The sequence below is a fragment of the Ruditapes philippinarum genome, unplaced genomic scaffold, assembly GCF_026571515.1.
Source record: "Ruditapes philippinarum isolate M1 unplaced genomic scaffold, ASM2657151v2 ctg4553_1_1_1_1, whole genome shotgun sequence".
NCBI classification, from domain to species: domain Eukaryota; kingdom Metazoa; phylum Mollusca; class Bivalvia; order Venerida; family Veneridae; genus Ruditapes; species Ruditapes philippinarum.
In genome coordinates, this window is record NW_026866679.1 from 331,276 (window position 1) to 349,941 (window position 18,666).

Genomic DNA, 18,666 nt, shown 5'->3' on the forward strand with positions numbered 1-18,666 from the left:
TACTGTTAGGAAAAGGCGTAAATGAAACAAACAAACAAACAAACCTAGATGTTAAAAGATAGAAGCCGCTTGAGACTGATTAGGAGATTTTCAAAGCTTTATTTCCCTTAATTAGGTTCAATCGAATTAAGAGACTATATACACGAAAAATAGGTGTGATATCTATCATTGTTTATCTACAGGAGCTCAAAGAAAAAGTACAATAATTACAATTACAATAAACAATAAATTGATACTATTGTCAAAACAGGGAATAAAATTACATGCCATAATTTTTAAAATAACAAGAATAAAGATAAAAAAATCCCGTATCTTTTTTGCTTTAGGGTATTGTCTGTAAAGAAAAATTATTTCGTTCACTTACAATCCTATATAGATACACATTCGAACTTGATAACATTTGGATATCTAGGTAACTACCCTATTGTTCTGCCTTAGCATATTAGAGAACACATTTTATTAAGTTCTTCTTACTGTTGGAAAATGGGTAAAATGAAACAAACAAACAAACAAACAGTCATGGGTCAATATTGAGAACATGTATTTTCGTGCCCCAGTGTATATAGTAATTGAACCGTTTATCCGCCTGTCAGTACGAGGTTTTAAATTTATCTAAAACGGCAAGTTGGATTTTTCTTATGTTCTACCTGTATCAATGGCTTCATTATTCACTTACTAAACAAAGAAAATTCATAATAAGGTGGTAAGTTACATAATTATGACTTCCATTTTTCCGCAATTTTAAAATAAATGTGGTTAACCTAAACAAGCAAGTAAGATATATTTTAAGTTGTTTCTATTCTTATGGCTTTCTATTTTCTACACATACTTATCAATACAAAGTACATGATATTGCCAAGTTATATTACAGTGCCATCCATTTTTCCAAGTTATATATCTTTATCACTATAAATATAGGCCTTGTATGATTAACCTATTCATGCAAGTTGGATTTATCTTAAATTTCTCCAAATAGCTTCATTTATTTAATGATTTCTTTCACATTTGGTAGGTGGATACTTTTAATGATCCTTTAACTTTTTAAGAGTTAGCAAACACTGGTGGTCGAGGTCACTTGCGGAAAAAAAATCAAATAATTGTGCTCATACAGTTTTTTTTTTAGTGTTTAGCTTAATGTGCTTCTTGTTGAAAATTGACATGTCTATGGAGGTCTTCTTTAGTTAGGGGTCATTTGGGTCTAAGTCAAGGTCATTTCATAGACAGATATCTTTATATATTTGGTAGGACCGTACAATTGAGAGGCTTTCTTCTTCTTTTAGAAAGAATAAATGGTTACGTTAAGTCAAGGTCACTAAAGTTAAAATATATTTTTGTATTTTTGCCCGAGAAGCCTTCATTGATTGACAGGTGCCTTTCATATTTTGATGGAAGATTACTTGCATTGTATTCTTAATTTGGAATGAGTAAGGGTCAGTGGTTCAAGAGTGCCTATAATAAATATTTGCTCATCTTTTGTATTGGACTAATCCTTTTCTTATTTGGTAGAATGATAACTTGTGTGGTCTTCTTTCTTTAGATTGAATTAGGGGCCAGTCAGGTCTAGACCATCAGTGCTAAAATAGTCTATTGTATGACTCAAAAAGCAGAGGGGGGGGGGGGGGATATTTATATCAAAAAGTATTTATTACGTTTATTGATCTTATGTAAAATTTCCCCCTGCCTCTGACAAAATAGGGGGAGATTCTCAAAAATATGAGTGAATCCCCCTAGATATCTTGTATGTTCTTCTTCCTGTGCATTGAGTTAGGGGTTAGCGGGTTTAAGGTCAACAGTGCAAACATATTATGCAGCATATACATATACTTAAAGGTGCTGGGAGCAACATGTCAAGGTCACTTTTGCTTACAAAAGATTTTTTATACTTTTTCTTATACAGCCTTTGTATTATTTTCCGGATGTCTCATAATTAGAAGGAACAAACCTCAGGTCCTTTAAATTTAAGTGAAGTGTTTGGGGTCACTGGGTTCAAGGTCAGGGTATTGTTTTTATATACATTTGATCATTTTGTATTGGTAAATTGAAGATTTGTTTAAACTTCATCAAATAGCAGTGACATGCCAACTTTTATTATTCTCACTAACAAAATGTCATAATACCGTCAAGTTATATAACTTTGTTTCACATGTTTTGACAAGTTTTCATTCCATCATCGTGTGAATGGTTAAACCGTTTTTGAAATACTATTTCTGACAAATATCTGGGCCGGGGGATTTTGTGTTCCACAAACACGTCCTTCTCCTATTTTGAAATTAGTAGAAATGGTTTAAAAAAACACAAATGTTGCTGTCGAGGATTGGATTATATTGGATCTGAAATAAGCTCACAACGTTCATGGTGAGCTATATAGACCGGCCTGTGTCTGTCGTGCGACGTAAACTTTTGTTTAAGACATCATTTCCCAAACCATTTGGTCAGTGGTTCAAAAGCTAAACGGGCTTCCAAGGGAACACTTTGTTTCCAGATTTTTATACTTCACACCAGCAGGTGTCAAGTGCCGTGTGGCAGCTGTAAAATGTTGTCCCGTACTTCACTTTAGTGTTGTTATATTTTTCTGGTCCTTCGGGGCACTTATTCATTATCCCTAAATCAATCCGAGTCTGCTATTTTTATGTAATTTTATTGTAATTTATGCGTCCGAGGGATCACTTTGTTTCCAGATTTGGATTTTGCTACTTTTAAAACATATTTCCATCTTACGAAGTATGTCTGTATGTTTTAACGTATTATAATAAAATTATTAAAAATACACGTACTCATTATTTTCTGCTTCTTAAATTGACATTTTCCATAAAAGATAAAAAATTCATACAAAAGTAATATTTATTTTCAACAAGTTATTAAGACAAATTATTGTCGTGCGCGCAAAACACACCTCTCTTTATTGCTACCATTTGTGCCAAAATGTTTAATAATTTCTTGATGCATGACAAGAGTTAATGGCCGGACAAGGTTTTCTATCATTTGCACCCACGCATAACAGTGGTAACACTTTATGCTCCCCTGCCATTATCATATGGGGAGGGGGATAAAAAATACATAATTATGTACAAATAACTTGACACATCATTACAAAATACATATATATATTTTAATAAGATAATATTTACAAAACTCGACTATGATATTAGATTATGCGAGCAAAATAATAAGTCTTTTGCATATTTCACTGAATGTCTGTTTAAAAACACCAAAAGAAAAAAATCTAGATTGTTCGTTTTATGTTATACACATGCTTTAATATCTATTTAAAAAAGCAATGCAGATCTCCAACCATCAAAGTCTATAACGTTTTTAGGTATTAATTAAATTTGTATCTGAGGTACGATTTTAGTGACTATTGCTTCTGAGGGATCACTTATTTCAGATTTTTATTATAAACAAGAACATTTTTTTGAGTCATAGATAAAACATAAGTAATCAAAATATGTTATGCATGTATACAAAAGTCGAAAATAAAGGTTTTCTGGTCCTTCGGGATCATTGATGCCAACATTATACAGTGTTGAGAATTGAGTACCGCTCAAGCCGGTGCTAGGGGGCGTGAGGGATGTTGCACTTATTCATTATTCCTCATGTACAGACTCAATCAAACCGAGTCTGCAATTCTTATGTTATTTTGTTGTGATTAATGCTTCCGAGGGATCACTTTGTTTCCAGAATTTTATCTTAGGTATGAGATTTATGAATACAATTTTTGTTATTCGAATTACTTATCATTTAATGATTAACCTGTCCATGCTCTGTCTTTGCCCTGTCCTGTTTTTGTTTGGGGTCCGCCCGGGCTCCTTGCCGTTGGTTCTTGTTGCTGGGTCGTGTAGGGGTTGCGTTCGTTGAGCGCCGCCTTTCTTTGTTGACCTTGTTTATCATATTTTGAGAGAGAATACAATATGTTATATGGGGAAAAGGAATGGTTGCATTCAATGTAGGAATCCCAAAACACAGGTGCACCAGCCAGACGTCAAATAGGACAGTGCACACAGGCGAAGGGTTTAAAATAGATAAATACGGAATCGACTTTCTTAAATATTCTGACTTTCTTAAATATTCTGCGATTTGTGTAGAAAATTTTCCTATGTCACATTTCATTTATCAGTTCACTCCTTAACTATTCAATAGCAAATCGATGAGTTTTATCACTCATACAAATAAATATTCAACAAAAACAGTGTACAAGACTCTAAATTAGACAACACCCAAAACGTCAAAATTGAAAATGTTTCACTTATTGTTTTAATACGCCTGTTCATGAATGGAACTGAAAAATGTAAGTTACCGTCCACACCCTCTAGCATCGGCTTAAGCAAATTTCAACATTTAAACATTTTAGAAATGGTGTATTGGGTATTCTTTACAAACAAGGAACTATCATATTGATTGAATGTTAAAGGATGTTTTATTGGATGGTGCAGTGGTCATTTGAACAAGCAGCAAATCTGTTTCGCCTCATTTTCTGTTATTTTCCATCTATTGTTTTCCAGTTTAATTCTTTCCTTAAAATTGTTTTTTGTTAATGACAAGTATCTTGTCTCTTTCCTTGATGATTTTTTTTTGTTGTTGAAAAGTTATATCTTCATGTGAGCCCTTACTGTAATATAGGAACTGACGAGCATTGCGTTCATCAATGGATTAAGTTCCTTGCCTGCATTTCAACAGCGTTCCTAAATGATTACGGAAATTTTGATTAAGGAATGCATAAATGATTGGATTAGCAACATTGTATGTGAAGTACATATAGAACACTATGACATTCATTGAAATGACTTTCAGAGCCATCAGCCATGCTGGCAGAAATGCAATCACATATGTGAGAGCTACAATTGACAACATCAGAGCAGTTTTGATATTAGCAACTCTCAGCTTCTCCATTTTGGCTTTTGAGACGCCGCATCGACTTAAAGATTCTTTGCTGGAATCTAGCTTTTCAGCTGAGCATGTATGATTGTCGTCTTGATTTTGCTCACTTCTAAATGAATCACCTTGCGTTGTTTTGTTTGATATATGTGACGGTGACTCATCTATATTGCTCATAATGAACTTTGTTGTTGGCTTTGGTTTCGTAGTCTCTTCATTGTGCCTCGGTGAAAGGAATAGACAGCATGTTGTTGTCAGATGAAATCGTCTGCGGCGTCGTGTGAGCACTGATTTGTAGGTAATGACATACAAGATGATCACTATAACAGCACAAACAGCAAAATACGACGAGTAAAGTTTCTGATATATACTAAAAAATGACATGTCAACAATAATTTCGTTTTTATGGCATTGACCTGTGTTGACGACGACGGTAAGAATCGTATTATCTGCTGTATTTTGACTTAAATTGTTCTGCTCTGGAATGCTCTTGTTTAAGAAGGGATACTCTGCTAAACTGTCATAAAACATCGACTGTGAAATGGCAGTTAAGTTGCTTTTATAAATTTTATTTACGCCATACATAACGGAACTCGGAAACCCTATACTCATAGAGAATATGGCAAGAAGAACAACGGTGATCTTTGCTCTTTTGATCGTCATCATTTGCTTGTATGGATGAACAATGCACATGTATCGATCAACAGCTATCGCAACCATCACGGAAGCTGAAAAAGGAATTGACGTTGTTGCTAACCCGTGATACAGCTTGCATAAGGCATCAATATCTATTCGGAAGTGACGTAGTTCCATAAAAATGGTGAAAGGCATTGTAACAAGAGCCGATATCAAATCGGTCCCTGCTAGCGTGAGGATAAATATAGTGGAACTCAATTTGATTTTCTGCTTTGTGAAGACGTAAAGCACTAGGGTGTTGCCAAAAATGCCAGACATAGATAGAAACCCAAGCATTCCAATTGTGACCAGCATAATACTGTTTGGCTCAACTGTTTCGTCGGGATCATCAATGTCGTAGTAAACGTCGCTAAAATTGTCTGGGAGAGGCATCTTTGACAACCTGAAAAATAAAAACATTTAAATATTTATGTATACTTATAAACTGTGAGATCATATTCCTGACATCATATACGCGGGTTTTATTCATTGCGTCGATTATATTATATTTTTTATTAAACTGGAAGAAGAAGCCAACATTGTCACCACTTGCTACAGTTCAATTTGAACGGTTTCAGTTATTTATACGTTAATTGTATTAAAGTAACTATATGGTTCACGTATTCAGTTGATCAAGTATACATGTACCTGTAAGTGATCAATATTGGAAGTCAGAATGTGTTCTCATAATTGTCTAAAATGTTGTCTAAAATATGTAATTTTCAATAATCAAGGAGTTTTTTATTTCATGATCTTAACAATAAATAAAAACAATTAAAAACAAATACAACACTGAAGTTCAGTTTTCGGTATTCACTATGATGATCTATTGGGTTCATTAAGTTAACATCTTCCATTGTAATTTTTTTTTGCAATGTTTGAAATAAAATCCTTGCTACAAAAATGTTTCATCATTTTATGCAGGAGTACTCATCATTGTACCAAAACAGTTTCTTTAATCTTTGAGAAAATATTCGTCTACTTGTTTAGTTAATCTTTACTGATTTGAATAAGATTCATTTTGTATTAAGATATAGTTATTATGGTTTAGTTTACGATTGTTTTGTAGCCACAATAGGTAATTCAAAGATAAATTGATTGGACCGTTTATTATATATAAGGATATTGTTGTCTCCTAAATCTTTAATGATAGATAGTAAAATTAATTAATTAATTTAAGTCTTGAATGTAATTGTTTTATGTTTCCGTTGAACAGATATAATTTATTATTGAAATGTTTCCTGTCTTGATTGATTTAATCACGTGGCTTAGGTATCAAAATTCGTTTAAATTGCATTTAATTATGTTTTAACTGAATTGATGATCACTATTAAATGAAACAAAATATAAAAATGTAAATTTGCCTAAGGTTCTAATATCAAATATCTCGCCGAATGTCTGAACACGACAATGAATGGTTCATTTTACAACCCCTCTCGATGAACACATAGTTTGTGCTTGTTTCGATTTATAAGTAGAGGGGGAAAAGGATTAGACCCTAACACGGCAAAATTAAAAACATTGCGGGCTTTCTTTTTTTTATTGATCCAGTTCGTTGCCGAAGGTAGTGATGTGTGCTAACTTGTTAACAGCTCAACAAGTATGCAACATTTTTTTTTTGAAATTAAGAGAATATTAGCTTAAAAAATGTAACAGTTTCACAGTTAATACGCATCAAACTATTTTAATCAAAGAAATGATTCGTATCAAAATAAGCATTATCACTTAATCCGGTTTATTCAGGAAAACAGGTATGTATTATTATAATGATAATAACAAAATGTTAATGATTTCTACATAAACTTTAAACTTAGAATACTGATAATCATGATGGAATATTTAAACTGACAAATTCTTAGATATGGACCTTTTTGGTAATTTTGTGAAGGTGAGATGTACTTGTTAACATATTGAATCTTACTAAATTTATAAATGAAAGAATGTTTTGTTCCTTTTTGTATAGAAAGGCTTTCAGTAAGAATGAATTTGTTTGTTTGTTTCATTTTACGTCTTTTCCCAACAGTATTTCAGTTATATAGGCGGGTAGTTTCCTAACCATCGTTCCTGGAGAGTTACACCAGTACTAGACTACCTTCCTCCGTGCTAAACTACCAAAGCATCTCCCGGGGGATCGAACCCACGCCAGAGAGGTAACTGGATTATAAGTCATCGACTCTAACCCCTCGACGCAGTAGGAACGATGTTTTGTGATAAACAACTCATGCAAAACGATTTTCTCGAAATTCTTGGCACATACCATATCATAACTACACATACATAAAAAAGAATAACTATTTCAATTTAATTAACAGCCCCATGAAAAAAGGACTGGTAAAGAATTAACGTCATGAAAATGTGTATCTATAGAATTACAATCCCTCCATTTACAAAAAAAGTCAAATGGAATCAGTCATAAAAAACGAAAAAAACCTTTCGCGTTAATTTGTTGGTCACTGTTTTAATTTACCACGTTTCAAACAATGCGAATGACTCGTTTCATTGGTTGATAGTATGTAAAATTTCGTGTCATCAAGTCGAACCGGCCGCTGAACTTACTCAGTCTTGCATATAAGACTGGCGTTTCAGTAAGTTTAACACATCCTGACATGGGGGTGGGGATGCCAGATGAGTCGGTGCAGAACAATGGCACGCTTATGATGACGTAATTATACCGTTTTGAATTAAGTTGTAATTCAATACGCTGTTAAAAGAAAATAGTTACGGGTAAAATAACATAAATTTCCATGGAAAATTGCTTAAAGATATACTATGCTCAAATTTGATATCTGAAAATATTGACAATTTCTACACAGTCTTTTTGTAAATATTTAATAAACATGTTTTGACTACACAAAGTAGATATGTTATCATGTTTAAAATCCTCCACACTATAGGTGGTCACAATATGAATATATAGTGTCATTAAAAAAAAAAACTGGCAGTTTTTTATAAGATAATACCAACTTTACTTGGCATGTAATAGGGAACGCAGCTTCCCATACATAGTTTATTCATTCTTTTATTCAAATTAGACATGTTCATATTCATATTTTATTCAGTTAGAATTTCATGAATTTCAATAAATTTCTGTGATTAAAATATTTATTGTATATCTTTTATTAAATTAATATTATAAAAGTAAAGAGATTAAACTATAATGGAATATGGTACACTATACAAGAAAAAATATCTGACACATATTTGCAGGCCGCGTTTTATCTCTACAAACAGAACACTTGTTATAGTAACATGATCCGGCGTCATTAAACACTGGAGTGAGTACTTTAAGAAAAATTAAATTATGTTACGTCACGAACGTTATTGTTGTATTATTGGCGTGTGCAGGGACGCGTACCCCCACCTTTATTTTCACGGAATTGTTATTTGGAATTTTCCCCGGTATATTGAGGACATGTCTCATGTAAAATCACGCAAGTTTTAAGATGTGAATAGTACTGCCGCAGTCTACGAACTTTGTGAACATCACCCATGACTTATCTTTTGCATATTTAGTTCTGTTCATTATAGTGATTGGTATTTTGTATGGAAGTCAAAATATTACTTTGTCACCTTAAAGACACGAAACCACATGTTTCGCGCTACTTTTGTTTTTGTTTTTGTAAAACATCTAAATTACACTATACATTATTTATACATGGTAATAAAACACATATTGGATTTGATAATAATTAAAACTATATAAATTTATTTCTAAGGCCCAATGTGCCTTTTAGGAAGTATGCAATTCATTTGAATAAAAAAAGAAACGATTTGTCTTACCGTGATATATTATGTTCCATTTTCAAGAGCTAGCTGGATAGACTGCTGTACCTAAAGCTGTACATTAGCGGCTTGAAAGTTACCATGACGCTTTTTGCGCAAGTTGAAAGGTCGGCTATCACGCATACATAACAGCTGATAATTTGATAACTCGGTATCGATTTTCATGACCGTATTATTTGTTGGTAACAGTTATGGATTCTGTCTTTCATTCTTGTTTGACAAATCGTAGATAAGAACAGTGTATACAATAAATGATTGTAACACATGTTTTTTTCTGCATGAACAACTGCAGACGCACGAAGACGCATTTAAAGCACGAACCCACGTGGTTTTATGTATTGGGGTTTTTGCAGATGTTTATGCATGGAAGCAATATTAAGTGTTATTTTTTTGCTTTAAGGTAAACACAAATTCGCGTCTCATAATTCATTTGCAAAAAAAAAAAATTGTTCCGTTGTGCTTTTAACGTGCTTGTGTTATGTCATATTATTTATAACTACCGGGGTTGTTCTTGTAATCGGCTATCTTTACATCGCACACTAAATCAACGCCCCCCCCCCCCCAAAAAAAATGTAAAAAATCGCTACTTGTGCGAATTTTCAATAATTGCATGTTTGCAGTTCAGTGTGTACAAATGTTATACAAGTACATGTATATAAAGGTAGGTGACTTCTTTAACGCGGTTATGCTGCACAGCTTCGTAAATGTTGCATCATTTTAATTACGACGGTACGAGTATAATATTTTAATATTTTCGAACTGACTTAATCACTTACAATGTTTTTTATGTTGTAAAGGCAAACATGAAGATCGTTTGTCTACTATGTACGTTCCTCTTAAATAGTCGTAAAATACAATGTAATGTTATCTCCCGTTAAGTTTGATTGTGTTGGAACCTATTACATATGTACTTGATTGAAACATGCAAGGATCCGTTCCTGAAACTAACCAGTACAAAGCAATGAGCGCACAATTTCTGCCTCTGACGGCGTTTGAAGTCAAACGGCGGCTATCCCTTAATTACTAGAATAAACCACTAGGTCACGCCGCCACACAAGCTGCCATTTTTTAAAATAAGAAAACCAAACTGTGACTGTTGACGAACATCAATAGGTCATCATTTATATCATAGTAACTTAGCAACGATTCTATCAATTAACGTAATGCGCAAAAGCGTGTGAAATTTTCTCTATTTTAATACAAATATAATGAATGATTCATAACGTGTCACATGAATCGTTAAGTGTCCTTTTTAACTTGAATAAAACTAGATTAATTGCCACAGTTGACAAATTTATCTTCCGATTCGTACAATTATACTTAAATGTATAATAATAACGATTAAAGCACGACTAAAATTATACTTAAATATATAATAATAACGGTTAAAGCACGACTAGAATGAGTAAAATTAATGGTACACATACATTCAGCGAAATCATAACTCGATGTCAACTAGCAGCAAATGTAGAAAAACATTCAGCGAACAAATTTTAAATTGCCAATGGTTTTTTTTGTCGCACCAACACAGTAGATGTAATATGGTAATTTTTAAGTTTTACTGGTGGAGGAAACCACCAGATGCAAATAAAAGAAGTAATCCAGAGGCGTGCACACACATCGGTGATGAAGAAGTGGTTTGGAGTCAGCGACTTTAACCACTCAGTCATATACGCCCCGTTTGTCAGCGGTACATCAGACAGTGTACGTTCATAAAACAGCCGGAAATCGTAATATAGGCATTTTTATCATCAACTTAACGACTGACATTAGATAACAAATCGGATAATTTTATAGATTTGCCTGCATAATGAAGTACTGCCTTCACCGTATCTTACAATCCCAGAGAATGATTCAGTATGTTTTTCCTGTGATTCCAAGCACCTGATAATTCGGATCTATGTGCCTTTCTTTAAAAATAAGATTGTCTATATTGATAAACATATTTATTATTTTCTGATTCGTTTAATGAAATATTGAGAAATGTTTATGAAATAAAATGCTTATTTTCTTCTTTCTTTTTTTCGTATTTTCACTGTTACAGTAGGGGACTTCATTTTACTGGTGTCTTGCCGGAATACTTTCTTCTAAATACAAAAATAGGCAACATAATGATTAAAAAGGTATTTCGAATTGTAAGCTAATTGAAAAGAAAAAAGTATAATAGACATAATATAATAGTATTATAAACAAAAAATCATTTTTTCCATAAATACATGATGCATTTCCATCTCGTGATATGAAGATTATTACATTTCACTCGTAGCTATGGAGGGTGATTTATGCCAAAATTACATCTTGCTTTCTTACGTTACATCGTGCTTTCTAACTTGTACATCATGCTTTCTAACTTGTACATTATGCATTCTGACATATACATCTTGCATTCTGACTTTTACATGTTGCTTTCTTACATGCACATTATGCTTTCTGCTGTGTGCGACTTGCTTAATTTTATGTTGATGTCGTTATTTAACGATCAATTATTATTCATTTGTTGATCTGGTATATTAATTCAATAAATTAACCTGCAACTGTTTGTATTTGGGTCTATTTACTCAGCTTGAATGACGAATGTCATAAGGTAGAATGCGCATAGCCGAAAGCCGAATGCAGCAAGCATAATACAACGCGACATCTGGTGTAATAATATGTGACACCCAAATTATGCTAACAGGTGGCGCTACAGTTATATTCTCAAAGTCCGTATTGCGGTTCGGATTCAGTTTACCAAGTTACGTCCCTTTGTTTTAAAATTTCCATTTGCACTCATGTAGAAATTATACAAAACGATATAACCAATATTTATATTTATTAATGAAACTCTGTAGGTCAAATTATATTTCCAGCTGACAATGACAAGTTGCACATTTCCAAATCAATGGTTTTAGAATTTTTTTTTTTCATCAACAAAATAATTATAAAATAGAACAGTAGTTCAACATTGTTGGCCATAAAAAACTGCTAATTAAAATATTTCATCCTCTTGAAAAGTTCTTAAATTTTGACATGGCTTATTTCCAATACCTGTGACCATCCATAACATTTTTAATGTGTTTTTATTAATTAGGACATTTTCTTGCTTATTTTCAAACAAATTTTGTACACACGTTAGATTTTTTAAATTCAACTTGTCAAAAAAATGTCTTTTTTCACTAAGTTGAAATTATTCACTAAGATGCTTTTTATGAATACGGCCCAGGTTCTTGTTCACAGTGTCAGCTTAAAACTGAAGGAACTGCTGCAAAAATCAGCTGATTCTGAGAAAAGAAAAAAAATATAATAAAATGTCAAAACTATCTAGACTGTCAGACTTAAGACAGTTTTGCCTTTTTTCACGGGCTACCTCTCTTCATTTGAATTTTTATATCACAGGTAGATCTACCCTCTCATTTTTTTAACACATAGGTACCCACAATGCACAACATATGCTTTTATTTGCGTTAATCGTTAAGTATGTAATATTTACATAAAAGTAAGAAATATTACATACCTATTTAACGATTAACGCAAATAAAAGCATATGTTGTGCCATGAGGGTACGCTGCAAAACCGAAAGTAGGGTGTTTTTATGAATTTTACATTTATTTTTGACATGTAAATGAACATATTAAATATGTATGATGCATATATAATCAAGCACACGGTTCATTGCAGCCCGAAAAGTATGTCGAGGTGATGGGCGAGGCAAGACATGTCGATTTTTTGTAGCTTATTGTGAAGTTGCAGTACATGAAAAACGGGCACATGACAAATCAGCACATAAATAAAACATTCTAGTGTTCCGTGGTATATATCTTTTGTACTTGTCAAACCCCCTTTCCTTATTACATTGAAATTTTACTGGATTGTTATCCATCGCTGGTTTGTTTTTAGCAGAGAATGACCTGTGCATGTGTAAAGAGGGTACCGTTTGAGCAGATTTCGCAAAGAGGATACCGATATAGATATGCACCGTGGTGTAGCTTTAGGACGAATGATTTCATAATATTAATTGATGAGTACATAAAAACAAAATTTACAAAAATGGTCCAAAGAAATGGTTATAAAATGAATATTGCATGTTTGGCTGAAGATGTCTTATTAGTAGTTTTCTTTAATTATAGCGTTCATGATATTGGAAATGTATAGCAGATCTCACTCATTTAAGACAAAAAAGTTTTATACCTTAAGGCATTAGTATTTGCAATACAAACACCACTGAGAATGTAGAAAAAAATGTTTATTAATACCTTCTATGACAAACAATTCATTTGATTTTATAACCATTTCTTGGGACATTTTTGTACATTTTGTTTTAATGTACTCATCAATTAATATTATGAAATAATTCGTCCTAAAGCTAAACTCGCACAGATTGACAGACTAGACAGTTTTGCCTTTTTTTTACTCTTTTTTTCTCAGAATCAGCTGATTTTGGCAGCAGTTCCTTCAGTTTTAAGCTGAAACTGTGATCAAGAACCTGGGCCGTATTCATAAATCATCTTAGTGAATAATTTCAACTTAGTGAAAAAAGACATTTTTTTGACAAGTTGAATTTAAAAAATCTAACGGATGTACAAAATTTGTTTGAAAATAGGCAAGAAAATGTCCTAATTAATTAATAAAAACACATAAAAAATGTTGTGGATGGTCACAGGTATCGGAAATAAGCCATGTCAAAATTTAAGAACTTTTCAAGAGGATGAATATATTTTAATAAGCAGTTTTTTATGGCCAAAGAACTTTGAACAATGTTGAACAACTGTTCTATTTTAAAATTATTTTGTTGATGAATAAAGATAAATTCTTAAATCATTGATTTGGAAATGTTCAACTTGTCATTGTCAGCTGGAAATATAATTTGACCAACAGAGTTTCATTAATAAATATAAAAATTGGTTAAATCGTTTTGTATATTTCCTCCATGAGTGCAAATGGAAATTTTAAAACAAAGGGACGTAACTTGGTAAACTAAATCCGAACCGCAATACGGACTTTACCGAGAATATAACTGTAGCGCCACCTGTTAGCATAATTTGGGTGTCACATATTATTACACCAGATGTCGCGTTGTATTATGCTTGCTGCATTCGGCTTTCGGCTATGCGCATTCTACCTTATGACATTCGTCATTCAAGCTGAGTAAATAGACCCAAATACAAACAGTTGCAGGTTAATTTATTGAATTAATATACCAGATCAACAAATGAATAATAATTGATCGTTAAATAACGACATCAACATAAAATTAAGCAAGTAGCACACAGCAGAAAGCATAATGTGCATGTAAGAAAGCAACATGTAAAAGTCAGAATGCAAGATGTATATGTCAGAATGCATAATGTACAAGTTAGAAAGCACGATGTACAAGTTAGAAAGCACGATGTAACGTAAGAAAGCGAGAGGTAATTTTGGCATAAATCACCCTCCATAGTAGCTACATGTACCGCCACTCAATAAATATTTATTTTCATACCACTAAATGAAAATAAATTCCGTCAGGGGGAACCTACGCCGCTTTTCATGGAAAAACACTACTGTGTCTCATTGAAGGTTCCATGGTAACCGCCGTACGAACACATCTGCGGATGTTTCTAAATTCAAAATTTCAGCATTTTTGTGTTTAAATTTTGAATCCTACTTAAGCCGGTGTTAGGGGGCGTGGACGGTTACTTGCACTTTCCAGTACAGTAACTGTCCATGATCAGGCTCAATCAAACCGAGCCTGCAACATTTTACAATTTTGCCGTCACGGTGTTGGTCTTTCTTTTGGGAATCTGTTTTCTCTATTTTATAGTAATAACTATCCTCTATATATTTCAACTTGACTCTTTTGCGATAACAGAAAGTAGACAGTGATTGAAGGTTGGCTGTGCAGAAATATACAGTACTACAAAAACACCGCATTCATAGTACATATCATGCACACAAGTTACGTATTTACCTAAAATTTGAATAACAATACACTAATCTGATACATTGAGTAAAAAAACATTTACAGCTTAAAACAAAAAGAAGATAATATCTTAAAGTTTTAGGAAATTAAAGAGAAAACTATATGGATCTAAACGTCAATGATTTTGCAAGATTTGTCGTTGCTAAACTTGTAAGATGATCACAATTTTTATGTTCCCGCTAAAAATTTGTAAGAGAAAGGTGAAGGGCATAGTGTATTGCCCCTGTTCGAGTGCGTGCATGCGTTTGTGTGAAAAATTATATACCGTTTTTTCGAGTACGGTAGTATCTTCTGTGTGCATGAAAGAATTTCAAAATGAATAAGTACACGTTATTAACACATTAAGTGACTAACATATCGCGTGCATTAAGACTTAAATCCAAAAATACAAAACTACATAAATTATATCTATATTTCTCTTTTTTCTGAAGTGCTACTTGAGTTAGTTTCTGGCATGCTTGAAAATTTTTCACAATGCATTGATTCAAAGGATGTCCATTAGTCGCGTGCTTGACCAATACCACTTTGCCATAGAAGGGGCGAATTTCAAATAGAAAGTATATTCCTTAGCGATTTTTTTGATTCAGTTTTTGTGCTGATATGATTTTACCATTCATTGATGCATGCATACATAAACACTATACGTCAACGATGTTACATACACAAAAACTATGTCATTTGTCAAAGGTCAAGGTCACAACAGAAGATTTGACATTGTATATCTTATATAATTGAAATAAGTTATATTTGTTTCTTCTTATATACATCAATAGTAATGCATAAATAAGTATATAACCCACAATAGTACGAACGCCCGGTCATCAAGAACAGAATTAACATTATGTCAAATTAGGCAAAAACAAATATCTAAATAATTTGTTACTGATATAAATTACTTCGACAGCATACAATCCCACACCTAACATTTATATCCGAAATATATCTTTCTCTCAACCCAGGCCAGGCTGATAAATAGTCTGAATGTCAGCTGATAATGGATTTTGCTTCATGTCAAAACACTTAATGGCATAAACAGTCGAGTCAATGTACTAACTAAGTTAACAATCAATACCCCTTTAAAAGCTATGAAGTATCTATATTCATGTACATGTTTAACTAGCACTAAAATAAAGTTGAAAAGAAATGCTTAAAACTGTTCCACTACTGACAAACATGAGAAATTGAATTTAACAAAAATAAATGTGAAGGGTGTTGCTAATTTTACATATGACGTACAATATTCTCTGTTTAGTTTGATATTCGTTTCAACTGTTTCACATCAAATGCAAGGCGTTTATTTTTCTCTCTAAAATAATGAAACCATTTTTTATTAAAGTTGATTTACTAAATGTTGCTAAAATATGATATATGAGAACCAGCACGATAAGATTGGGTAACATGTTTAGCACGTAAATTTCGTTTCTTTTCTGAAAGAATATTATTTCATTGAAGATTCAGTTCTATACGGAAACTTGTATCATAGTTCGGAGATTTTTCTATCGAAAACATGTCTGATGTTAATAGTATATACCAATACATGCACATGGTAGAGCTTGTAGCAAAGTTAAGGATTTCAACGGGTGGTTGATATTTCACTTGGTTTGGGGATTCATATTATTTACATTGTCTCGTTTAACGGAACATGGTGGGGCGCCTCTGTGATCCTCAGATGTATGTTCTTGTTGTTTCATACAGTTTTGTTGACACTTTTGTTTGTGTCCGTTGTTGTGTTCTCGTCTACGGCAAGTATCTTCCCTTTCTCCTTTGTTTTATTTTTTTATTTTTTTTTTACCCTCCCTTCACAAAATCTCGAGTCCCATTCCCCTGTGCCTTTTTAATTGGTTGGCCTATCAGTCGACCAATCAATCAATCAATCAATCAATCAATCAATCAATACTTTGTTTTCTTTAATTTCCTTGTCCGTTACTATTATTTCTTTTTAGGTATCACTTTTGTGATTATCCTGTCCGTAGGTGAGGGGGTCCTCCAGGGTTCTTTGCCGCTGTTTCTTGTTGCTGGGTCGTTTGGGGGTTGCATGCACTGAACGCCGCATTTCCTTGTTGATCTTGTTTATCATATATTGGTTACTTTTTTCTGAGAATCTACAGTGTGGCAACAAGGAACGTGTTTTCTTTTGTGCCTATGATACAAAAGAGAAAAAACACCAAAACCTTCAGCATTCTGATTTATATTCGGGCGCTACGCCCCCTTGTACAAATCTGATATCCTCGTGTTTTGCGTTCATTGAACGATGCCTTTCCATGTTGGTCTTGTTTATCATATCTCTCTATTACAAGGAAAATCCCGCTAACAGAAACATAATATTTGAGGGTTATCTTAACTTATCAAACACAACCACCAGTATTCAACAGAAATGTTTTGTCTTTTAATTAGTCTTCAGATGACCAATAAAATAAACAGTGTTGTTGAGACGTTACTCAACTTTAAGGATGGCTTGGCATGAAATACATTGCTCATTACGGCCCCGAATCGGACAAGAAAAGACATAAAAGGCAGACAAAGGAGATTGATCATCAAAGATTATGCTCTAAAGTTCCGTAGTTTCCATATGCAGTGGTTTTTTTTTTAGCTCACCCGACCATTTCGTGGTCAAGGTGAAGTATAGTGATGGAGCTATGTCCGGCGCCCGTCGTCGTGAATTGTACGTCGTCACAGTCACAGTTTTAATTTGATCATCATCAAACTTTGTCAGAATGTTTGTCTCAATGAAATGCAGATCGAGTTCGAAGATGAGTCATCTCGGATCACAGGAGCTAAAAATAGAAAAATCTTGTTAACATTCTAATGGCTGCAGTTTTAGTCCAAATATCCTGAATATTAGTCAGGAATGTTGTTTTAATTATTTCTATGTCAAGTTCGAATATGGGTCATCTCCGGTCAAAAACTAGGTCACAGGAGCTAAAAATAGAAAAATCTTGTAAACACTCTAGTGGCTGCAGTTTCGATCCTAATATTCTGGAAATTGGTCAGAAAGGTTGTTTTGATGATTTCAAAGTAAAGTTCGAATATGGGTTACCTGGGGTCAAAAGCTAGAACACACTGCCTAAATATGGAAACATCCTTGTTAACACACTAGAGTTCACATTTTTGACTCCATTGTCATCAAAGGGCGATCTAGGGCCATCATGGCCCTCTTGTTTTGTAAACTACACTGAAAAATGTTCAATTTTTTGTGCGGTATATGGTCGGAATTCAGTAAATACAGTAGCTGTTAATATACTGAAACAAAAAAGAAACTTTCACCAAGTTTGAATGTAGATATGTTAGTACAGTTTTTCAATCTTTCTGAATCTCGATTTTTACGTTGAATAAAAATATCGGGCTTTTATACGGGGATTAGCTGACCGATTTTGCAAACAAAACGAGTTTTACAAGCT

General features: G+C 33.2%; 1 protein-coding gene across 1 annotated transcript; it reads right to left on the reverse strand.

Annotated features, from left to right (window-relative positions):
- Positions 1-4,569: 4,569 nt before the first annotated feature.
- LOC132733320 (neuropeptide F receptor-like) lies at positions 4,570-5,925 on the reverse strand. Its single transcript, XM_060719953.1, has one exon. The coding sequence runs from the start codon at positions 5,860-5,862 to the stop codon at positions 4,648-4,650; it is 1,215 nt and encodes a 404-aa protein (XP_060575936.1). The 5' UTR covers positions 5,863-5,925; the 3' UTR covers positions 4,570-4,647.
- Positions 5,926-18,666: the final 12,741 nt, after the last annotated feature.

Excerpts from the sequence above, each read along its gene's own strand:
- LOC132733320 (XM_060719953.1), bottom strand. The coding sequence starts at position 5,862 with ATGCTGGTCACAATTGGAATGCTTGGGTTTCTATCTATGTCTGGCATT.